General features: G+C 53.6%; 1 protein-coding gene across 2 annotated transcripts; it reads left to right on the top strand.

Moving 5' to 3' along the window:
• The first annotated feature begins 1,123 nt into the window (after window positions 1-1,123).
• Window positions 1,124-23,708, top strand: ZSWIM4 (zinc finger SWIM-type containing 4). Of its 2 annotated transcripts, XM_061150124.1 has the most exons (14): window positions 1,124-1,490; window positions 3,719-3,920; window positions 5,571-5,927; window positions 7,258-7,406; window positions 7,490-7,640; window positions 8,802-8,969; window positions 9,793-10,143; window positions 11,445-11,582; window positions 11,927-12,181; window positions 12,860-12,995; window positions 17,270-17,424; window positions 19,285-19,448; window positions 21,066-21,147; window positions 21,665-23,708. In XM_061150124.1, exons 1-14 carry the CDS (start codon window positions 1,338-1,340, stop codon window positions 22,522-22,524), a joined length of 3,321 nt encoding a protein of 1,106 aa, XP_061006107.1. In that variant the 5' UTR covers window positions 1,124-1,337; the 3' UTR covers window positions 22,525-23,708. The 2 variants fall into 2 exon arrangements, with proteins under 2 accessions (XP_061006107.1, XP_061006108.1); XM_061150125.1 differs by lacking the exon at window positions 8,802-8,969.
• The last annotated feature ends 1,256 nt before the right edge of the window (window positions 23,709-24,964 follow it).

Here is a 24,964-nt window from a genome sequence, read left to right as displayed (position 1 = left end):
AGAGACAGAAGTTAAACAACTGCTGAAATGATAAAGAACGTAATGATGACGGAGAGAAGTGTGGCAAAGGGGAAACGCAGGGTTCTCTGAGGACATGGAGGCGGCAGGGGCCGCGGTGGGCAGAGGCCTGGGGCGCGGGTTGGGCTGGGGAACTGCAGTGAGCACCACCGACTGCTTCAAGGTCAGAGATGCGGCCCAGACAAGTTCAGTCAGAAAAAATAATCAGAAGTGGTCAGATTTAACATCTATACTTTGAACTTTACGAGATTGTCATTTAGTGTATCAAAAATGATTGAAAATCAGTAATTTCATATGACTCAACATAATATATGGAGACGGAAATGACAACCCACTCCAGTATTCCTGTCTGAGAAATCCCATGGACAGAGGAGCCTGGCGGGCTACAGTCCATGGGGTCACAAAGAGTTAGACACGACTTAGTAACTAAAAACAACAACAACAATATATGAGGCATAGAATGGATTGGGGATACTTATCTTGAGGCTCAAGGATGGATTTGAATTTGGCTCTATTTCTAGAGAGGGTGTCCGCAGCCCCCATAAGCTCTACCCAGCGACCTGTGCTCCCTCCATCCCGCAAAGCATCAAAACTTGACCTGGCGCCCAGAGAGGCTGTTTCTCACGCCACACAAACCAGAGGGAGGATGGGCTGAGAGGTTGCCCGGGCATCCCGCCGCTCTGTCTCGCTCCCGGGCCGAGCAGTGTTGATTGTCCCCTGGCGGCGCCCGGAAGCGACCCTCAGTAAACAAAGCCGTGTGTGGGCGCAGCCCCAGCAGCCCTGGGAGCGCTGTCCAGCCCGAAGGGGGCGGGGGAGGAATGTTGTGAATGAACCCAGGACCCGCCCCGAAACTCCGCTTAAGGCCGGCGATGCGGGGTCTTCTCCCACTGTGATTGGTCTTCGGCTCTTCGTGATTGACAGCCCAGCTCGCTGAGCGTCCTGATTGAGTAGTCCCGAAAAGACAGGCAGTGCTTGTAACGAATGAACAGCGGCGACTTGGATACGGATCTGGTGGCGCAGCCAACGGCGGAGGAGGGCCTCGGAGGCCGAAGGGGGGGCCAATGGGGACGGGAGGCGGAGGCGGGACCAAGGTGTAGGATAAAGCGGCGGCCGAGGCAGCTTCATTGTTGTGAAGCGTCTTAAAGGGGCCGCATCACCCTGCTGGCCCGGGGGTGGGTGCGGCGCGAGTCCCGGGGCGACCGAGCACAGACCAAGGTCAGGAAGGTGGGCAGGAGTCGTGGGAGCCGGCGAGGCGGAGCAGGCTTCGGGCAGAACCCCCTCAACAGGCCCCGCCCCGGCCCCGGCCCCGGCCCAGCCGGATGGACCCCCCCGCGGCCAAGCGGAGCCGGGGCTGCCCCGCAGGACCGGAGGAGCGCGACGCCGGGGCCGGGGCCGTGCGCGGCCGGGGCCGGCCCGAAGCGCTGCTGGACCTCAGCGCCAAGCGAGTAGCCGAGAGCTGGGCCTTTGAGCAGGTGAGCGAGAGGCGGGGTGGGGAGGAACCCACTCCCAGCCTCTTCCTAGACATATCTTTTCCTCCCCCTGCCCAGACCCCAGCCTCTGGACCTGTCCCCATCGAAGACACCTCCAGAGATCTCCAAAATCCTTAATTCTGCCCAAGACATCCCCTCATCCTCCCATTTCACTCCTTCCACCCCCATCCCTTCCTGGGACAACTCTGCTCTTCAGCCCACAAGACTTAGGAATACCTGAGTGCCCCTGATCCAATTCAGGACCCTTTTTCTCCTGCCCTATGGTCGTCTTACAGCACCGCATACCTCTCTTGTCCCACCTTCTCCTCATCCCCAGTTAGGGCACCCCATTCAATTCTCAATCCTCTCTCCAACTCTTACAACCGCCCCCACTTGGGAACAGACCAGATCTCAGGACCTAGAGACCCAACATTTCTGACCTACACCCCCTTAGAGGACTCTCCTATATATATAGATCCCAGGCCCAAGACACCCCTTTCTGTCTCCGATCCCTGCCTCCAGCCTCCAGAACCCACTTATCCCATGGGGACACCTTCTTCTCTTGTCAGTCCTTTACGCAGGCCCTATTACACAACCCCCTGTCGTTCTGGACCACCTCCTACCTGGGGCTGCCCCTCCTGACTGGCTGCAGAGATTACTCCCATTGTCAGAGTCCTCCCCCTGCCCCCATTACCTCGTGCCTACCCTCCCCTCACCCCCACCCCTGACCCTCAACCATCCCAGTCCTTCCAGAGTTTGGCAGCAAGTGTGGGGCCAGGGTCTTGCTACCTGGACAGGTGCACCACTATGGTTTCTGGGGGCCCTGCCAGGATGGCCCCAGGGTGGAAGCTATTAGAGTCAACTTTCCCAGCCTCAGTGGAGTTGTGGCTAGGACCTGACCAAGCCTTCCTCAGCCCCGACAGGCTCTGTCCTCTCTTTGGCTTTGAGTGGCTTTCTTTGCTCCCTGGCCTCATAAGAATTAGGGAGTTTGCCTCGACCAATAGGTCTGGGCCAAGTGTGGATGGGGCGGGCTCTGATTCATGGCCTGGAAAATCCCTCCTTAGTCATCTGCCAACTGTCCCCGAGGCCCCGAGCAAATCACTGGTCCTCCCACTTCCCTTTGAAATCCATGACTGGGGATTCTGAAGGGTCCCTGCTCCTTCATCATGTGTGAAACCCCCAGGACAATCTTAAAACCTTCTCCAGGGTTCCCATGTACCTGCCTCAGGCAGGTCTGGCCCTAGTAAAGGTCTTACCCCACAGAAGCTCATGGAATCGTCCGCAGCTCTTTGGCAATTGGTCTCCTTACTTTGAGGAAACAGGGGCACAGAGAAGTTGAGAAACTTGCCCAAGGACACCCAGCCAGTGAGTAGCAAGCCTGGATTGGAATGTAGGCTCAACCAGCTCAGTTCATTGCCCAGAGCCCCCAGGGGTGGGCAGGATACCCATCCCTTCCTGGGGACCCTTAGAAGCTGGAACAGAGAGCCTGTCTTGGAACCTGGAGCTCATCAGCTGTGGGATCCTGAACAAATGAATTTACCCTACTTCTGAGCTTAGAATCCCCAGGCTGCCAAAGTATTGGGTTGTTGCTGGTAGAATTAAGGGTATTTAATATACATAAAACATTTAGGACAATGTAGGCTAAGACCGTGTAGGCCTGATCACTTGTCTTCTGATCACTTTTGTCTTCTTTCCTCCTGCCCCACCCGCACCCTGCAAGCCTGAGGGGTGAGACTACCTTCCATTAGGATCCCGGGACCTGACATTCAAGAGGGAAGTGACAGAAAGTTCTAGAACACTAACAATGGGCCAGGTGTTATTATAAGTGCTAAACATATTAATGCATATGTAATACTCATGACACCCAGAAGGCAGGGGCTCTTAACATCTCCTTCTTACACTTGAGAAAAACTGAAGCTCAGAGAGGCAAAGTGACTCATCCAAGGTCATGCTACTTGTTTTATTTAGTTATTTTGGGCTTATGTCAGGTCTTAACTGTGGCAGGCAGGATCTTCACTGTGGCATCTGTTGTTGTGGTGGGTGGGCTTAGTTGCCCCACAGCGTGTGGGGTCCTAGTTCCTGGACCAGGGCTTGAACCCACATCCCTGGAATTGGAAGGCAGATTCCCAACCACTGGGCTACCAGGGAAGTTCCGCGAGGTCATGGTACTTGTAAGCAGCAAAGTCAGAGTTCCAACACCCGGGTCTCTAACACCGCAGCCCTTCCCACAGGTTGAGGAGCGGTTCTCCCGTGTGCCGGAGCCAGTCCAGAAGCGCATTGTGTTCTGGTCATTTCCACGAAGCGAGCGGGAGATATGTATGTACTCATCACTGGGGTACCAGCCCCCGGAGGGCGAGCACGACGCCCGGGTGCCCTTCACCCGCGGGCTGCACCTGCTGCAGAGTGGGGCTGTAGATCGTGTGCTGCAAGTAGGTGAGTGCCTGTCCCTCCAGCCCTGCCAGGGAGGCCAGGGGTCCAGAGCATGTGTGGAGGAGTGGGAAGCTGGAAGATTCCAAAAGGCAGGCTTTGATGCCCAGAGAGGGTTGTACAAAATATTCTGAGCTCAGGATCAGGGATCTGCCTCGACCTGAGTCAGCTTAGTTGAGGGCTGAAGGTAGAAGTAGTGAGACAGAGAGGAGACAGTGGTTTTGAGGAGTGATTATAAACCGGAAGTGAGGGGAGGTTCCAGACCTCAGGCAGTGGGACCCAGGAGTCCTCTGGGGCCAAGGTTTAGAGCCAGAGGTAAGAATGATCCCAGACTTCAGGCAGCAGGGTCCTTGGTAAGAGTTGGTGGCAAAGTTTGGTTTTTTTTAATATTTATTTGTCTTTTGTTGGGGCGTGTGGACTTCTCCCTGGTTGTGGCACACGAGCTTAGTTGCCCCGAGGCAGGTGGGATCTTAGTTCCCCGACACCAGAGATCGAACCCATGTCCCATACACTGACTGGAAGGAGGATTCATAACCACTGGACCACCAGGGAAGTGGCGAAGTTTTAGAGCCAGTGGTGAGACATAGACTTAGACCTCAGGCAGAGAGATTCAGGTAGAGGTTGGGTTCATAGGTTTAGGGATGGTCTTGGACCTCAGGCAACAAGGATTTGGTGGGGTCTGGGGTGAAAGTCACCAGCTCAGGGAAATGGTGAAGGATAGGGAAACCTGGTGTGCTGCTGTCCATGGGGTTGCAAAGAGTCGGACACGACTGAGCGACTAAACAAAGAGTGGAAGTTGAGGATCATCAGTAAGGAGTGCTCTTAAACCCCAGACAGCAGGGTCCAAGTGAAGGGAGAGGGTGGAAGTGTAGAGCTAGAGATGAAAGATGAATCTAGACCTCAGGGAGCAGGCCTCAGATGGGAACCAGTGGAGACTGAGCCAGAAGGCAGATGAGCCTTGGAATGCCACACTTCACATGGGGGCAGGTCACGTCATCTCCCAGCTGGAGGCAGGGACTCAGCCAAGATGACCCTCTCTGAACCATGTCAGCCTGGGGGCCCCCTTGCCTGGACATGACCCAGCCAGCCACAGGCTCGGCCACCTCCAACTGGTATGAGGAAGCTGCTGTGTCCCTGCATGACACAGACAGGGCCGGCTGGAGCCTGAGCTGCCCAACCAGTTGGATGAGCCTGGCATCTGGGCTCCCCAGGGGCCAGGGAGGGGCAGGGGGTGATGGGGTGACCTGGCCCCTAGCTGGCCACAGCAACCCTTCACCCCCAAGATTCTTTGGTATCTTCCCAGGAAGTGACAGGGTGCCTGGAGCCTGGGCAGTATCCATAATGATCCAAGGGCTTGTAGTAATATTATTCAGAATTAGAATAAGAACAAGCATTTATTTAGCACTTACTGTCTGCAAACAGTGTTCTACATTAACCCATTTCATCCTCATTACAAACGCATGAGGAGGATGCTGCTTCCTCATTTATTCATTAATATTCCCATTTCACAGACGCAGACACTGAGGCACAGCAAGGTTAGGTTACTTGTGCTAGGTTACTCAGCTGGGATTTGCACCTGGTCTTGCTGTGCATCATTGTCAAGCACAACCCATCTCTGGGGTGACACAGCAAGTGACAGTTTGGTTTTGGTCTTAGGGTTCCACCTGAGTGGAAATATCCGGGAGCCAGGGGGCCCCGGAGAGCCCGAGCGCCTTTACCACGTCTCCATCAGCTTTGACCGCTGCAAGATCACATCCGTGAGCTGCGGCTGCGACAACCGTGATCTCTTCTACTGTGCCCACGTGGTGGCCCTGTCGCTCTACCGCATTCGGCATGCCCACCAGGTGGAGCTGAGACTGCCCATCTCTGAGACACTCTCCCAGATGAACCGGGACCAGCTGCAGAAGTTCGTGCAGTATCTCATCAGCGCCCACCACACCGAGGTGCTGCCCACTGCCCAGCGCTTGGCAGATGAGATCCTCCTCCTGGGCTCTGAGATCAACCTGGTGCATGGTAAGAGTGCCCCAAGATCTCATGGGAGAGGTGAAGCCCCAGCTCAAAGCCACCTTGCTTGCTGTGTGGCTGGCATGTGTCACAGCATCCAAAGATAGCCTTGATCTAGGAGTGAGGGTGGAGCCCCACCACCTGAGGTCAAGGTCACACACCTAGGAAGTGGCAGAACCTGGATTTGATCTGGCCCTGGGCAGATGAATGGTCAGAAATCAGCCAATGGAAATATCCAGCCCCAGGGTAGGGGTGTCCCAAGATCACAGAAGCAGGCCTGGGATCATGGATGGGTTGAGGTCATGAGGAGTATGTGTGGACCTTAGTGAGTGTCAGAGGTGGGATATGGTTAGGAGATAGACCCGGAGGTGTTATGAATTCTGGGGTGGTTTGGAGCTACAAGTGTTGCTTAACTATAATGGTGGGAGGATGGAGTGAGATGGAGAGTGAATAGATGGATGAGTAGCAGGTGGAGGCATGAATGGATATTTGAGGGTAGTGATGAGTGGCTGCAGAAGGTGTTCATGACGGAGTGTTGGGGTGAACTGATGGTGTGGGAAAATGAATGGAATGAGTGGATGGGTGATTTACTGGGATGGTAGGTGAATGGGGAGTTGGTGGTACTTGGCAGTGGAGTTGGATGGGATGCGCTTTGATTGGGGAGTTTGAGGTAGTGGACAGATGGGGTTGGTGGAAGATTGGAAGGACCAAGGGATACATGGATTGGGGGTGAGTTGATGGGTGCATGGATGTTATTATATATAGACTGACATGGTGAATGGATCAAGTATATAGGATGGATGGATGCACTAATGGGTTGGTGGGTGTTTGGGGAGATACAAATGAATGGATGGTTGGTGGGGAAAAAATAGATGGAAAGTTTGGGTTAACTGGATGGATGGATAGCATGGTTGTGTGGGTCAGTGGATGAATAGGTCAGTAGTGTTTTGAGTGGTTGGTACAGATGAGTTGGAAAAACAAATAGGGTTGGGTAGGTGGATGGATGGATGGATGGACTGATGGGATGGGTATGTAGATCAGTGAACAAATGGGAGTTATGGGTAGGGTGGCTGATGGACTAATGGGGTAGGTAGGTGGCTAAGGGTTATGATGTGTAGATGGAAAGATGCATGGCATGACATGGGGGTGTGGATAGACCCGGTGAGTGGTTTGAATGGAAAGGTAGGTGATGCTTTGTGTAAGATGATGGATGAATGGTTGGGTGAGTGAGTTTTCAGGTGGGATGGATGGAATTTGGGGATGGGTTAGTTGATTTGGAGGACTGCTTGACATACTCCTTTCCCCAGCCCACGCATGAGTTTTCCCTCTCTCCCCACAGGTGCCCCAGACCCCACAGCAGGCGCAGGCATCGAGGATGCCAACTGCTGGCACCTGGACGAGGAGCAGATCCAGGAGCAGGTGAAACAGCTGCTGTCCAATGGCGGCTACTACGGCGCCAGCCAGCAGCTGCGCTCGATGTTCTGCAAGGTGCTGCGTGGGCAAGCACGGGGGGCGGGGCTAGGCTCCGGAGTCAGAGCCCCGCCCCTTCTCACCACCAGGTCTTGGCACAGGTGCGCGAGATGCTGCGGATGCGTGACTCCAATGGGGCGCGCATGCTGATCCTCATGACTGAGCAGTTCCTGCAGGACCCGCGCCTGGCCCTATGGCGGCAGCAGGGCGCCGGCATGACGGACAAGTGCCGCCAGCTGTGGGACGAGCTGGGTGAGTCCCAGACCCCAGAAGCGGGAGCGCGGCAAGCGTCTGGGCTCGACCACCCTGAATCCGTCCTCATTCAGTAGCCCGGCCAATATACAAGGGCTGTACTGAGCGCTGGGGCTACCACAGGCAACAAAAGAGATTAAATACCTGCCCTCAGGGCTTCCCTGATAGCTCAGTTGGTAAAGAATCCGCCTGCCACACAGGAGACCCCGGGTTGATTCCTGGGTCTGCAGGATCCGCTGGAGAAGGGATAGGCTACCCACTCCAATATTCTGGCCTGAAGAATTCCATGGACTGTATAAGTCCATGGGGTCACACAGAGTCGGACTCTGAACGACTAAGCGACTTTCATTTCTTCTTCTCAGAGAGCTGACACCTAGTAGGGCAGACAGGAGAAAATCCCACAAGCCCATCAGGCCAGGGGTCAGCACACATTTTCCATAGGGCCAGCTAGTTAATAGTTTTGCCTTTTCGGGCTATTTGGGTTTTGTCCCAACTATTCGATTTTATCTGTTGTAGCAAAAAAGCAACCACAAACACATAACAAAGTAGTCATGGTAGCATTCCAATAAACTGTATTTATGGACACTATTTATTTGAATTTCATATCATTTTCACAAATCAAAAAATATTTTTATTTATTCCCCACCCCATCCACCATTTAAAAATGTAAAAATAAATCTTAGCTCAGAGGCCATTCAAAAACAGGTGGTGGGAGACTTTCCTGGTGGTCCAGTGGTTAAAACTTTGTGCTTCCAAGGCAGGGGTGCAGGTTTGATCCCTGGTTGGGGAACTAAGATCCCACATGCAGTACAGCTCCACACACAAAAAAAAGTGGCAGGTTTTATTTTCTCCACGGGTGGTAGTTTGCTGACCCCTGTGATTGATGGTGATAAGTGCTATAGAGAAAAAAATTGTAAGAGGAGTCTGGCAGCCAGGGTTTGAGTCCTGACTTCTGTCTTCCCAGCTGTGTGGCTTTGAGCAAGTGACTTTACCTCTCTGAGCCATAAAGTGAAGAGAGGATGAATTGCAAGAGGCCCAAGGTGAGAGTTAAGCAGAGACCAGTGCCCAGCACACAGCAGGCACTCCATAAGTGTGTGCTGCTCCTGCTGGCGTGAGTGTTGAGCCTCCTCCATGCCCACACTGGCTCCCCTCCCTCCCCAGGGGCCCTGTGGGTGTGCGTCATCTTGAGTCCCCACTGCAAACCAGAGGAGCGGACGAGCTGGCTCCAGCTGCTTAGCAAGTGGGACAAGCTGGACGTGTGCCCGCTGGAGGAGGGCAATTACTCTTTTGATGGGCCCAGCCTGCAGCCCACTGCAGCCCTCATCCCAGGTAGGAGAGGGGTCCCTGCCACTCCCCCCAAGCAAACCATCCCTACTGCCTGTGGCCTAGCCTCCCCATCATGGTGCTCTGGGGAAAATAGAGGCAGGGCGGCAGGGGACTAGCCCTTACCTGCCTCCTAGCCAGGAGACAGTGAGTGTCCAGGGCAGGGGCAGCAGGCAGCCTGAGGGACAGTGATGTGAAATACTTAAGATACCTGTAGTTTTGGGCTGACTCAGTCTCCTCCTGGCCATGAAGGCAGAAATCGGGTGGGGGGATGGGGAAACAAAAAGAAAAGGAAACAGGTATTGAGAAGAGAAAGACAAGTAAAGACAGGCAGAGAGGGAGGGAGAGAAACAGAGGAAAGAGAAAGAAATTGAGTATGGAGGGAGAAAGATGGACAGACCCAGTTGTTCAAACTCAGTTGTCCATTTGTGGTGACTCAGATAGTAAAGAATCCGCTGCAAAGCAGAGACCTAGGTTCGATCCCTGGGTCAGAAAGATCCCCTGGAGAAGGGAATGGCTACCCACTCCAGTATTCCTGCCTGGAGAATTCCATGGACAGAGGAGCCTGGCGGGCTATAGCCCATGGGGTTGCAAAGAATCAGACACGACTTTTTCATGTCGGACACTTTCACTTTCATGAAGGACTCTGATTGCTCCCCTGACACACACACAACTTTAAGTCTTTTGAAAAAATTGGGGGAAACGATGGCACACTCATCACTGTACCCAGAGTCTAGGCCCAAGTCTGGCACTTGGTGGGATAGAACTGTCCACCGCCTAACTGCTAGGGCCCCACTCATGGGGCCACATTTGGGCACCTCTCCCACAGGCCCAGAGGAGGAGGAGGAGGTGATGGCTGCAGGTTCCCGTCACACCGTGTTTGGCCGCGCCCTGCAGGCTGGGTCGCTGCATTGGAGTGATGACCATCTGCAGAGGATCCTGGCCAGTGACTCCTACAGCCCCAACCTCACAGGCAGCGGGGGCAGTGAGAAACCAACCTTCGACCCCCAGGGCCGCCCGCTCTGGCTGGGCGAGCCCTTCCCCACTACCTGTGCGCGTGTGGACACCCTGAGGGCCCATGGATACCCCCGCCAGGCCCTGCGGCTGGCAAGCGCCATAGTCAACACCCTCCGGCTGCAGCAGCGACATCAGCTACAGATTTACAAGCAGCAGAAAAAAGGTGGGCACCAATCTTATCATCGTGTCCTGGGGCCGAAGACACAAATGCCAACTGCTGGGGGCTGTGGCAACCTGGAGGGTCTGTGGGTACAACAGGAAAACAGACCACTCTAGGTGTGTTGAGCAGAAAGGAATTTAATACAGGGGATTGAGGGCTCAGGGAACTAGTGAAAGGGCTACCAGATTCAAAGTCAGGGAAACCACTGCCTGGGTTCACAAACTTGAACTTCAGAAGCACAGAGTTCCGCTGCTTGTAGCCTTAACCAGGGGGTAGGGAGGCAGTTCCCAAGAGGACAACTCAGAACCTGCTGGCAAACCTTACATCTGTGCCCCAGACAACCACACACACACATACTCACAGCTGCTGCAGAAGAGTAATGGGCTCATTTTCTCCCACCTTTAACACCTCACACAAAGGGGTCTGGGAAATGTAGCTTCTATGCATCCAGCCACATGCTTTTCAAGGACATGGGCCCAGCATGGCCAGATCAGATTTTTCCAAGAGAGGCCAGAAATCTGGATTCTTTGATGTGGAATTTACTGTTTTTTGTTTTTCCCAATATGGGCAACAAATTCAAAATTGTATTCCATGTTGTATGACCCAAGAAAGAACATGTTTGTAGACGAGATATGGAGGGCAGGAGGGAGCCACCAGTTGCATACTCTGGGTGATGAGGTTGGGTTGATGGGTTAGTTACCAGGAAATTGAACACAGGGTTTAATGAGGGAAAATGGGGGCTTTGGTATCTGAGCAGAACTCTAAACTAGCCTGGAAGCATGGGGAAAGCCCCAACCCTTCCCCAGGCCCAGAGGAAGTAAGAGCTAAGCTTAGATCCTAAGGATGTACATGAGGTTCCCAGGAAAAAGAGAGGGAGCAACTATATTCCAGGTAGAAGAAACAGCATGGGCTGGAGCCCAGAGGCAAGGGAGAGCTCAGCTTGTGTGAGAAGATGAGAGGATGTGCTTCCAGATGGGGTGGGTGTGTAACAATCATGGGGAAACGTTCATATCAGTCCTTGAGAGCGCTGAAAGCAGGTTGAGCCTGAGAGAAGTGAGAAGGATTAAGGGTTATATGGAGAGGGATGACGCTGATTGGATGTTTTAAAAAGCACCCAGTTTAGCCACGCCTCGGTCTGGGTGTGAAACAGAAGGCCAGGGAGGTGAGAGCTACTATAGAGCTCAAGGGGGCAGAGACGAAGGTGCTGGATGGGCATCTGGAGGCTGGGCTCAGGGTTTGGGAAGAAGAAGCCCTCCTGGAGGGTTGGTAGGGGGTGGGCATTGAGCCTTTTTTTCTACCTTCAGAGCTATTGCAGAAAGGTTCCACCTGCATCACCAACACAGAAGGATGGGTGGGCCATCCCCTGGACCCCATTGGCTGCCTCTGCAGGGCACTCTTGGAGGCCTGTCGTCTAGAGGAGGAGACCCTTGCCATTTACCCAGGTACCCAGACTGGGGACCTCTGGAGGAGGTGGGAGGATCACCACCCCTTGGCCATACTTCTTTGCCTAGTATTCCTATTACTTGGCCACACCCCTACACTTGCCCTGCCCTTTGGCCAGTACCAGGTGCCCCCCCCCAAAAAAAGAGGCTTAGCTTCTGAAAGTGAGGCCACCATAGGCCTACCTGCTGTTGGAAGGTGGGCGCTTCCTCCTGGTGTGTGCAGAAACAGCTGGCTCTCCATAAACCTCCTCCACCCCTACAGTATCCATGTTTAAAGTCAGGGACCACTAGAGTCCCAGGAAAAGGGGTTCCTCCCCAGTAGCCATGATGCCCTTCTCCCACAGACTTGGGCCTTGAGAAGCGGAAGGTGGCCTACCAGCACGTCCCCGTGCCAGGGAGCCCTGGGGAGTCCTATTTGGCGATGGCGCTAGAGGTGGCCCTGCTGGGCCTGGGACAGCAGCGGGCCCTGCCCGAGGGGCTGTATGCCCAAGACAAGGTGGTGCGCAGCGAGGAGCAGCTGCTGGCCCTGCTGGAGGAAGTGGAGCTGGACGAGCGGTTGGTGCAGGTGCTGCGCAAGCAGGCGGGGCAGCTGCTGGAAGGTAAGGCCACACTCCTAAGCCGGATCCTTCCTGAAACCTAGGGTCCAGTCCGCCGCAGCGGTCTGGTTGCTGCTGGGTTGGGAGACCCAGCCTCTACCTCCACCTCCGGTGCTTATTGTCTTTCCATACCTTATTGGTCAGTGGCTAAGTTGTGTCCTACTCTTCGCGACCCCATGACTGCAGCACGCCAGGCTTCCTGATTCTTCACTATCTCCCTGAGTTTGCTCAAACTCATGTCCATTGAGTCAGCGATAACCAATCATTACATACCTTGGCACTTCCTTAAAGGGGAGGTCCAAATTTTTGCCCCGCCCCCAGAAAGCCTGCCAGCCAATAACAGCTGCTATTGATGGCCCCCCCCCCCCATCCCTGTGAGGCCCCGCCCCTACCACATAAGGAAGCTGGCTTGGCCGCGCCCCCAGAGCAGGTGCAGCCCCGCCTTCACTCTGGCTACTCCCTTCGTTTGAGCCCTACCCCTACCCAGAGGTTCCAAGGGTCTTTTTCCTTTGGATTTTCCAGTACTTGTCTTAGTTTCAGCCCTGCTTCCCCACCCCTGGGACCTCTCTAGCCCCAACCACTCTATCTTGGGTCGGCCCGTACCCCACTGGAAGGTGGGGACCCCTGGGGAGAGGCGAAACACGCCCACACCTGGGGGTTGAGCTTGGGTTGCCCCCGCAGGGGGTCCTTTCAGTGGCTTTGGAGAAGTGCTGTTCCGGGAGAGCGTACCCATGCACACCTGTGCCCGATACCTGTTTACCGCACTGCTGCCTCACGACCCAGACCTAGCCTACCGCCTCGCACTTCGAGCCATGAGGTGAGAAAATGCAGCTGGGGACTCCCCCTGGGGCGGGAAGGATTAGGGGATGGGAGGCTACTGGGAGCCCCATCCTTCCGCCTGCACTCACAACTTAGTTCATGCAGTCTCCCTCATGCTAGCATTCCAGGCTGCTCTGTGCTCTTGACGACTAAATATAAATATGTCATTTTATTTTGAAATTGAGAAATCTCCACATGACACAGAATTCAGAGTCCTTTTCTAGGCAAGTTTATCCCAACCTACCCAAAGCTCTCTGGAGGCAAGCAGTGTTACCACTTTCTTATCTATACTACAAGAGTCCAGATTTCTGCAAACTTGTAATCTGAAAATTAAAACTTGGTTCTCTTCTATACCCATGATACATCCTGTTGTTTAGTCGCTAAGTCATGTCCGGCTCTTTTTGCAACCCCATGGACTGTAGCCCACCAGGCTCTTCTGTCCATGGGATTTCCCAGGCAAGAAGACTGGAGTGGGTTGCCATTTCCTTCTCCAGGGGATCCTCCTGACCCAGGGATCAAACCTCAGTCTATGCATTGGCAGGCAGATTCTTTACCACTGAGCCACCAGGGAAGCCCCATAACTCTGGTACCTATTCTTTTTTTATTATTATTATTTTAATAACCTAATGGTTTCTTATGATGGTTAATCTTTTTTTAATATTTATTTACTTAGCTGCCCTCAATCTTAGTTGCTGTACTCAGGATCTTTAGTTGAGGCACGAGGGATCCTTAGTTGCGACACGCAGGATCTTTTAGCTGCGGCATATGAATTCTTAGTTGCAGCATGTGGGATCTAGTTCCCTCACCACGGATGGAACCCAGGCCTCCTGCATTAGGAGCACAAAGTCTTAGCCACTGGACCACCAAAGAAGTCTCCTGTACCTATTCTTTGCACCTTGTTTTCACTGAACTTTTGCATCTTGAAGGCTTTATCCTATCACATAACAGGTGAACCACTGTAGGGTGGTTCCACGAAAAACCCAGTGTGGAACTGATAGACATTTAGATGTTGCAATGCATGACCAGGTTATCATTCCCCATGGGCACCAGCAGATCATAGAAGCAGAATATTAAAAGGCCCTGTCCATAGTAAACCATGCCCAACAAATTAAGTGAAATCCATCTCCCACCCTCTGATCCTATCCTCCAGAGATACCTATTAACAATTTGAGAGCTTCCCTGGCTGTCCAGTGGTTAAGACTGCTCCCAATACAGGGGGATTGGTTTCAATCCCTGCTTGGGGAACTAGGATCCCACATGCTGCATGGCCTGGCCAAAAAAAAAAGTTTGAGGTGCATTTTCCAGAATATTTGAAAAGAATAATCTGTTAAGAGCCATGATTTAGAGAACACTCTTTTATGTGCTAGACTTTTTTCTAAACCAGTGCTAGCAAATTACAACCCACGGGCCAACTTTGGCCAGCTGCCTGCTTTTGTGCAGCCCCTGAGATAAGAATGGTTTGTATATTTTTAGATGGTTGGGAGGAAATCAAAAAGTATTCTGTGACACATGAAAAACACATGAAACTCAAATTTCAGTTTCTAGAAATAAAGTTTTATCGGTGCAGAGCACCACTCACTCGTTTGTGTATTGTCTGTGTCCGCTTTTATACAACAATGAGAGTTGTGACAGAGACCAAATGGCCTACAAAGCTGAAAATACTGGCTGTCCAACCCAGTGCAGAAGAAAAGGTGCCAACTTCTGATCTAAATCTGACTCACATTATCCCATATAATCTTCTAAACACCCCAGCGAAATAAGTATATTTACACCCATTTTACACATAGCCAGGCTGAAGGTGTGTCCCAAGTCACGTAGCAAAGTCATTTATTTATTTTTAAAATTTTTATTTATTTATTTTATTTTTGGCTGTGCTCGGTCCTCATTCCTGCCCGCGGGCTTTCTCTAGTTGCAGAGAGTGGGGCCTACTGTTTATGACACTGCTCGGACTTCTCACTGCAGTGACTTCTTTCTCATGGAGCAGAGGCTCTCTAGTGCTCAGGCTTCGGTAGTTGTGGGCTTAGCTACTTGGTGGGGCATGTGGGATCTTCACGGGCCAGGGATTGAACCCGTGTCTCCTGCATTGGCAGGTGGACTATTAACCACTAGACCACCAGGGAAGTCCAGCAAAATCACTTACATATTTGGAACCAGAATAGTCGTGACTCCTTTTCCATGCTTTGATTACACTTAACAGCTTTAGAGAACTTTCTTAACACAAAATGCATGTAAACAGTGAGCTGAGGATCAAAATATCTTACAGGGGCCCCCCATCGAGTCCTTCAACAAACATGTGTTGTTTACCTGTTGGATGGCAGGCATTGTTCTGGTGCTGGAGATGCAATGGTGACCCAAGTAGTCAAAAATTCCTGCCCTCTTGGAGCTGACATTGTAGTGAGGGAGAGAGAATAAGCACATTTATAGGTAAACTATGTCATATTGCCATATGACAAGATGCCATATGCATATGGTGATATGCAAGAAAGGGGTAGAGGAGTTGGGAGGGGAAGTTGCACTCTCCCTTCTGTTGGGCATGTCAGGAAAGAGCTCACTGAAAATATTTTTTAAATAATTTTGTTTATTGATTTATTTTGGGCTATGCTGGGTGCTGGGTTCTCATTGCCACGCAGGCTTTTCTCTAGTTGCGGAGAGTGGGGCTACTCTCTAGTTGCTATATGTGGGCCTCTCAGGCTTCTCTTGTTGTAGAGCAGAGGCTCTAGGCAAGCTGGCTTCAGTAGTGGTGGCATGAAAGCCCAGTAGTTGCAGCTCACAGACCCTAAAGCACCGGCGCTAGTTACAGCACACGAGCTTAGTTGCTCTGCAGCATGTGGAATCTTCCTCGACCAGAAATCGAACCCATGTCCCCTTCGTTGGCAGGTGGATTCTTATCCACTGCGCCCCCAGGGAAGCCTGATGAGAGTGTTTTTAACAGTGGGTCCAAAATGTGGTCTCTGACAAGATCAGGATATGAGCAGGGGTTGCATCTCAGGTGGTCGGGTCTCCTCATCTTGGTGAGTTTCTCCAGCCCCTTTAATCTTGCCTCAGGTGGTGTCTTGGCTGCTCCTCCCTTGATTAGCAACTGTTGGAATCCATCCTTTGGAACTCAGGGAAGTTCCTGGAGACTGGAGTCTTTACTTCAAGAAATGCCAGACAGAAAGGCCTCTGTGCCTGGGATTCCCACAGGGCCCTGCTCGGTCTCAACGGCAGTGAACGTCTTTGTCTTTTTAAGTTTTACTGGAGTGTAGTTGATTTACAATGTTGTGTTACTTTCAGTGTACAGTGAAGTGAATTCATTATACATACACCTATGTGTGGGCTTCCCAGGTGCCACTCGTGGTAAAAACCCACCTGCCAATGCAGGAGACATAAGAGACATGTCTCGATCCCTGGGTTGGGAAGATCCGCTGGAGGAGAGCATGGCAACCCACTCCAGTATTCTTGCCTGGAGAATCCTACAGACCAGAGGAGCCTGGAGGGCTACAGTCATTGAGGTTGCAAAGAGTTGGAGACGACTGACGTGACTTAGCCGCACAGCAGCATATCTGTGTACCTGTGTGTTACGTCACTTCAGTTGTGTCTGACTCTGTGACCCTATGGACTGTAGCCCACCAGGCTCCTCTGTTCATGGGATTTCCCAGGCAAGAATACTGGAGTGGGTTGCCATGCCCTCCTCCAAGGGATCTTCCCGCCCCAGGGATTGAACCCACATCTCTTCTGTCTCCCACATTAACAAGCGGGTTCTTTACCACTAGTACCACCTGGGAAGCCCACATATACATATACCCACTCTTTTTGAGATTCTTTCCCCATATAGGTCATTGCAGAGTACTGGGTAGAGTTCCCTGTACTATACTTATTAGTTATGTATCTTATGTGTGCGTGCATGCTGAGTTGCTTCAGTTGTGTCCATCTCTTTGCAGCCCTATGGACTGTAGCCCACCAGGCTCCTCTGTCCATGGGATTCTCCAGGCAAGAATACTGGAGTGGGTTGCCATGCCTTCCTCCAAGGGATCTTCCTAACCCAGGGATCGAACCCAGGTCTCATGTCTCCTGCATTGGCAGGCAGGTTCTTTATCACTAGCCCCACCTGGGAAGCCCCATGTATTTCATACATGCAGTGAACATCTTCAACACACATCTTCTGTCTTCCTGGGTTCCCAGGGCTTTGCTGACTCTGGAGGGTAGGTTCTGGCTGAGGCAAGCGGCATCTCCTAGAGAGGACGGAGAGTCCAGCCTTGTCTCACAGCAGGCTTGCCTTTCTTCTCACCCCAGGCTGCCCGTACTGGAGACAGCGTTTCCAGCTGGAGAACCTCCCAGCAACCCGCTGGACTCCATCATGAGCAACCGCTTCCCCCGCTGGTTCATCCTCGGCCACCTGGAGACCCGCCAATGTGAGCTGGCCTCTGCCATGCTCACCGCTGCCAAGGGTGAGGACCATGGCTACCCCCCACCCCCGTCCCCCTGTCCTTTACATTACTTCCCTCCCTCCTTTCCCTCATTCCATTCCCCCCACTTACTTTTACTTATCCCACAGTTTTCCTTGGGGCTTCCTAGATGCTGCTAGTGATAAAGAACCTGTCTGCCAATGCAGGAGACATAAGGGATGTGGGTTCGACCCCCTGGGTCGGGAAGATCCCCTGGAGGAGAGCATGGCAACCCACTCTAGTATTCTTGCCTGGAGAATCCCATGTACAGAGCAGCCTGGGGAGCTACGGTCCATGGGGTCACAAAGAGTCAAATGCAACTTAGCGTGCACCTACGCAGTTTTCCTTAAGCACTTTCTTTTTACCTGCGGGATCTTAGTTCCCTGACCAGGGATCAAACCCACACCCCCTGCAGAGGAAGTGTGGATTCTTAATCACTGGGCCACCAGGGAAGTCCCTTCTTGAGCACTTCCTGTATATACCAGGCACTGTCCCAGATGCTGAGCCCCAGTAGCAAACAAAACTGTCTCAAATCCCATGCTCTATGGTGTTATTCCTAGTGAGAGCAGATACATAATAAATAAGGTAAAGAAGATAGTTATGCAGTGAGAGGTAGTAAGTGCTATGAAGAGGCATACTGCAAGTTGACATTTAAGCCACAACGTGAAGGTGGAGTATCTGGTGTCTTAGCTCAGCTTCTATAACAAACTACCATAGATGCAGTGGTTTAAACAACAGAAAGTTATTTTCTTACAGTTCTGGAGGCTGGAAGTTCAAGATCAGGGAGCCAGGACAGTCAGCTCCTGGTGAGGGCTCTCTTCCTGGCTTACAGATGACTGCCTTCTCACCGTGTCCTCACATGACAGAGAAAGAGAGATCTCTGGTTTCCTCCTGTCCATATAAGGACTCTGATCTCATCCTGGGGGCACTAGCCTCATGACCTCATCTAAACCAAATTACCTCCCAAAGGTAAACTCTAAATACAGTCACTCTAGAGAGTTAGGGCTTCAGTGTATGAATTTTGGGAGACACAGTTCAGTCCACAGCATCTGGGAAGAGTATTCCAGGCAGAAGGAACAGCCAGTGCAGAGTGCCTGGTTATATTTAAGAAGCAGAGAGGAAGCTGGTGTGGCTGGAGCTGAGTAACAGAATTGTAGGATCTAGGTCAACAATAATAACAGTAATAAAAGTTCACATATGTGCATGTGTTTGCATGCTCAATTGATCAGTCATGTCGGACTCTTTGCAACCCCATGGACTAGCCCATCAGGCTCCTCTGTCCATGGGATTATCCCAGCAACAATACTGGAGTGGGTTGCCATTTCCTCCTCCAAGGGATCTTCCTGACCCACGGATTGAACCCATGTATCCTGCAGCTCCAGCATTGGCATGCGGACTCTTTACCACTGAGCCACCTGGAAGCCACTCACATATATAGGTCTTGCCATATTAAGGCCTTTACAAGTATGGGCTCACCGTAGCCCTGTGTGACATGTACCGTGGCATTAGTATTATCCATTGTACAAACGGGGCAGCCAAGGCACAGAGAGGTGAAGTGACTTACTCAAGATCACACAGCTTGTGTGATTTGAACCCTGGCATCTGGCATCTGCTGGGTCCAGAATTGGTGCCCTTGACAGTTAGGGGTCCAGTGGCTTCCTCTCACAGAAAGGGAAGGGGCAGAGGAAAGATAAAGCGGAGTGCCAAGAGTGGTCTAGGTCTTCATAGAACCATCGCCAGTTCCATCACCATCCACATTCACACATTTGCACGTGTGTGGAAGAAACTGTGTAAGCAGGTCCGACAGCATCCGGCTGGTGCGGGGTATGCCCATGATATCCTCTGTCCCTCCCGGAACTCTAGGAGACCCCAAGTGGCTGCACGCAGTACTGGGCTCCATCCAGCAGAACATCCACTCTCCAGCCTTGCTTTTCAAGCTGGCGCAGGATGCCTGCAAGACTGCCACCCCGGCCAGCGCCCCACCGGACACCACGCTGCTGGGCATTGCGCTGGAGCTGGGCCTTCAGGTGAGAGCCGCGGGAGCAAGCATAGGGGCGAGGCCGGCTGGGCATAAGGGCGGGGCAAGGGCCCACTTGGGGGCGGGGCCTGAGTGCAAGGTCTTTCTGGGGGCGGGACCTAAGGGTAAGCCTCGCATCCTCTAGGGGCGGGGCCTGGATGTGAATGGCATCTCTGGGCGGGGCTACAGAGGAACAGGGTCAGGGAGAGGAGTCCTGAGAGTGAGGGCCTGAAGTCACCAGTGAGGGTGGGGCCTATGAATGAGTGACTCAGTTGCAGAACCTGAAGGTGAGAATCTACTTCTGGGGGTGTGGCTGAGGACACGGAAGGGGATCACAGAGCTTGCCCGCTGCCACAAGAGGGAGCAGAATCTACATGTGTTGGCCTGGGGTTGATGTGCCCTAAGGACCATGAGTGGGCGGGGCTGAAACTGAAGAGCCTGCCTACTAGGAGCTTTCTTGGGAAAGGGCCCTGCAGGGGACTGGGCGAGAAGGAGGGGGTCGCTACTGAGGGGCGGGGCTTAGGGAGGGTCCTGTGAATGAAGAGCCACTTCTAGGGGTGGGGTCTGTGGTTGAAAGTCGTGGAGGTAAGGCCTGCAGGTGAGTGTCCAGGCCCTCCTCTGGGACCCGGACGAGGGACATGCTGTAAGGGCAAGGCAGAGGCATGGGCGCGGCTTGAGGGCATAGACAAGTATGGGGCTCATGGGGGCAGGATCTCAGTGGCAAAAGTAAAATAAGGTGACATCTTCCCAGTGTAGAACTGGCCAGCAAAGGGCAGACAAGTGGCAGAATTGGCCTCTGAACCACGCTGTGAAGGGGGTGGAGCTATTGTGGGGGAATGTGGGGGTTGATATAAGGGTGGTGTTTTGGGGGGGTTTTTGGCTGTGTCAGATCTTAGTCGCAGCACACAGAATCTTCGATCTTTGTTGCTCCATGCAGGATCTTTAGTTGCAGCATGCAGGATTTTTTTTTTTTAGTTGCAGCATGTGAGATCTAGTTCCCTGACCAGGGATTGAACCTGGGCCCCGTGCATTGGGAGCATGGAGTCTTAGCCACTGGACCATCAGGGAAGTCCCCATGGGTGGTGCTTTATGGTGGTGACCCCACTATTTAGGAGCTTCCAGGCAGGACCTGCGATTGGGGGTCTCAGGAGAAAGGCCAGCAAGGATGGTACTTATTGGGGGTGGGACCTGAAGAAGGTAGGACCTGTAATGGTAGGTGCTTTGTGTGGGGCCTCAGGAGGAAATCTGACAGGAAGCACAGAACTTTCCAGAGAAAAGTGACAGGTTGGTTAGTTGTCCTAGGTAGGATCCATGGGACCTTAGAATAACACTAACAGTAATGGCTGGTGTCAGCTGAGCACATTGAAGCCGTAGGCACTGTACAAAAACCTTTACTTACTACACACTTTCACTTGATTCTCACAACTGGGTGAGGTAGATACTATTCTTATCTCCATTTTACAGATGAGGAAGCTGAGGTCCAGACAGGTGAAGCCGCTTGCCCACACTGTATGGCTTTGATTCAGTCCTTAACCTCTGAGTTTCCTGGGGCCCCTCAGAATCCTTAACCCCCTCCCATAGGCCTCCCTCAGGTGACCCCCTTCTCTCCCTATGTCCCGTGTTGCAGGTGATGCGGATGACCCTGAACACCATGACCTGGCGTCGGAGGGAGATGGTGCGCTGGCTGGTCAGCTGTGCCACAGAAATTGGTGAGAGCCCCCAAGGGCACTCATGACTCACTTCCATGCAGAACCAGGCAGGCATGAAGGAGAAGCAGAGCCATTTCCCGGACCCCAGCCTGTGCTCTGAGCTGGGCCAGGAGGGACTGATGGGTGTGGGGGATGGTAGGATGTGTCCAGCTGAGCCTGGAGGCTGGCCAGGCTAAGTGGCTTGGAGAAGGGACAATCCCTCCAATGCTTAGCACCCATCTTCTCAGTTCCTACCCAGCCCAGCTGCCCTCTGCTCCCTTAGAAAAGTAAAGTGAAGTTTCTATCAAGCCTGGAGTGGAGGTAGAGGGGGTAGAGCTTTATTCTTGCCTGGTGGGAACTGTAGGTCAGGGTAAACTTATACACATATGTACACCCATGCACAGATAAATCCCTAGAAAACCCATGCACACAGGGTAAATCCATTCACGCAGGGTAAACCCATGCACACAGGGTAAACCCATGCACAGGTGAATCCCTGCCCCATGCCCGACCAGTGTCATCCTCTCGTTTCCCGCAGGCCCACAAGCCCTGATGAACATCATGCAGAATTGGTACTCCTTATTCACCCCAGTGGAGGCGGCCACCATCGTGGCAGTAACGGGCACTACCCATGCCACGCTGTTGCGGCTGCAGCTGGACGCAGCCCGGCGGGAGGAGCTCTGGGCCTGCGCGCGCACCCTGGCCTTGCAGTGCGCCATGAAAGACCCGCAGAACTGCGCCCTGCCCGCCCTCACCCTGTGCGAGAAAAACCAGGCGGCCTTCGAGGCGGCCTACCAGATCGTGTTGGACGCGGCCGCCGGCGGCCTGGGCCACGCCCACCTCTTCACCGTGGCACGCTACATGGAGCACCGCGGCCTGCCACTGCGGGCCTACAAGCTGGCGACGCTGGCCCTGGCGCAGCTCAGCATTGCCTTCAACCAGGACAGCCACCCGGCAGTCAATGACGTGCTCTGGGCCTGCTCGCTCAGCCACTCGCTGGGCCGGCATGAGCTCTCGGCCATCGTCCCCCTCATCATCCGCAGCATCCACTGCGCCCCCATGCTCTCCGACATCCTGCGCCGCTGGACCCTCTCGGCGCCCGGCCTGGGGCCACTTGGGGCTCGCCGGGCTGCCAAGCCTCTGGGCGCCGACCGGGCACCGCTGTGCCAGCTGCTGGACGCGGCCGTGGCGGCCTACATCACCACCAGTCACTCGCGCCTGACGCACATCAGCCCACGTCACTACAGCGACTTCATCGAGTTCTTGGGCAAAGCTCGCGAGACTTTCTTGCTGGCGCCGGACGGACACCTGCAGTTCGCCCAGTTCCTGGAGAACCTCAAACAGACCTACAAGGGCAAAAAGAAGCTCATGCTCCTGGTGCGGGAGCGTTTCGGCTGAGGAGCAAGAGGCAGACGGTGGGGGCATCCTCCCTCCGCCCCTGCCCCTGTGGCACCCGCTCTCCATCAGGGGCCTCGACGCTGAAGGCCCGTGTGGCATTTCAGTATTAAGTCAGGGAAGAAGCCTGGCTAAAGCTGGGTGGTCTTGCCTGCCATCCCCCACCCCCCAAGCCCAAAAGGAGGTGGGAGGCAGGAGGTGGCATCCTGCCACGTGCGTGCCTAGGAGCGTGCAAACGAGTGTGCGAGACGCGAGGATCAGAAGCCATACCACCACCCAGAGGCCTGGAAGGGGGTGTGTGCTTGTGCCGCTGGTATGACCCCATTGTGACCACCCCAGAAGCAATAGTCAAGCTGTCCCTCCCCAAAGCTACAGCTCTGTCTGGAGCTGAGTGGGCAGCAGGGAGTGCTGGGAAGCAGGACTCTCCAGACACTGGTTTTCGAAGTCAAAGTAGCAGACAAACCCTCCCTGTGCCCAACTCTGGGTGGATGGAGGGCTTGTGTTAGGGCATCTAAACTCCTTTGGTAATAACCCCCCAACCCCCCACCCCCGCCTCAGGGGCCCCACCGACAGCGCCACACCCTCTCCAGGCTGCCCAATGGGGACCAATGGTTCACCCCCCACTGAAGGATTTGAAGAGGCTTCAGGCCTCGGCCACATACCTCACCCCCTCATCCTGCCAGGACTCTGTTGGGTGCCAGGGTCCCAGGGCAGGCTGGGGGATCATTACTGCCCCTCCCCCTACCTACTAGTCACTGGACATACAACTCAGGAACCGAGCCAGACTCACACTGTCCTCCAAACCTGGTGTGGGGAGAGACAAGGACAGGCAAGCCAGAGACCCCCAACCCCCCCAATCTAGAAAGGAAAGGGGCCAACATCTTAGCATTTTTTGGCTGGCTGTCTAGCTCTCCCTTTCTCCTCCTCTGTCTCCCTGCTCTGTCCTTCATCTTATTCCCTCTTCGCATATTTTCATCTAGCCTGTCTTTCTGTTTGTATCCCCAGTTGCTGTCTCTTTGGCCTCCCTCCCCCCACCTTGGCCCAGGGAGAAGAAGAAAGTGTCCCGCTCCCAATCACCCTCCTCTGTCTTTTCTCCTCTTGTAATTAAGGAAAAGATCACCGCATTTTGTAACTTTTTTCTATTTATTGAACCACATATTGTATTTACTTTTTTTTTTTTTTTAAAGATTGAACACAGCTTGTTCTTTTAAATTTTAGTTTAAGACTAAAGTATGTTCTCCTCCCCCAGTGCGGCCCCTGCCAGGGCCCCCTTCTCCCCCTGTAGAAAATCTCCAGCCTCTTCTCTGGGAATAGCTTGAAGCGACGGGTGCAATGGGAGCCACTGCTGGTTGCATCCAGTGTAAGAGTATGGATGATAGTAGACAGGGATGGAGAGCTCACTGTGAGCAAGCCTGGTATTTATATCTGTGCTTTACACCTGTCATCTGTTACACCTGTCTGAGGAGAAAGCGGAGGCGCCAAAGTTTAAGGAAAGGGCATGGAATTTTAGAAAGTGGCAGTTCTAGAATTAGTACCTTGCTGGGCTGGGGACGCTGATTGCTCACCCCAAGCTGCTTGGTCCATGCAGTGCTGGGAATGGCCACTAGGGTGTGCCCTGGCTCCAGACACTCGCTATTGAGGTTCCCTGTGTGCGTTTCTCAGTTGCTCAGTCCTGTCTGACTTGGGACCCCATGGACTGTAGCCGTCAGGGCTACTCTGTCCATGGGATTTCCTGGCAAGAATACTGGAGTGGGTTGCCAATTCTTGCTCTAGATGATTTTCCTCAAGCAGGATCGAACCCAAGTCTCCTGTATTGGCAGGTGGATTCTTTACCACCTGGGAAGCCTCGCTATCGGGGTGATTTGCAAGCTTCTAAACACGTGGCGGGGGTGGGAGGGTGCCTGTCAGGTGCTGGGTGCAGCTGGGTGGGGAAGACACAGCCCTCACAAGTGGGAACGCGGTTTAGACTAGGCCTTGGTGGGTGAGGTTCTTGCCAAGATGACGTGGGCATGGTCAATGCCGGGCGCGCCTAGGGCGTGTCTGGGCTCCTACCCCGCGGATGAGGGACCTGGGGGATGGCGGGAAGGCCTTTAGTTGCCTTTACTGGTTTCCTGCCTTTAGAGACTGACGGACAGAGGGGCTGGCTGACTGGGTCAGCGTCAGGGCTGGGGCAGGCGAGGACAGAGTCTTCCCGGAGGGGCGGGGTTCAGAGCGAGGCTGGGCGGGGACAGCAGCTAGAGGACTCCAAGGGCCTGCGCGCAGGCGTGGGCGGGCCTTCCCTGGCGCTGGGCAAGGCGATTGGCTCTTGGCACTGCCCTGCGCTGGAGGGAACCAGTTGGAGGCGACCCCACCTTCTGCCCCGCCTCACACATTCCCGCAGGTATGTGAGGGGAGACCCCAGCGGACCCACTAGCCCCTTAGCGCCGCCTGGAGGCCTGGCAGG

The sequence above is a fragment of the Dama dama genome, chromosome 9, assembly GCF_033118175.1.
Source record: "Dama dama isolate Ldn47 chromosome 9, ASM3311817v1, whole genome shotgun sequence".
NCBI classification, from domain to species: domain Eukaryota; kingdom Metazoa; phylum Chordata; class Mammalia; order Artiodactyla; family Cervidae; genus Dama; species Dama dama.
Note: the sequence above shows the minus strand (reverse complement) of the source record. Positions and strands in the feature narration are given on the sequence as shown.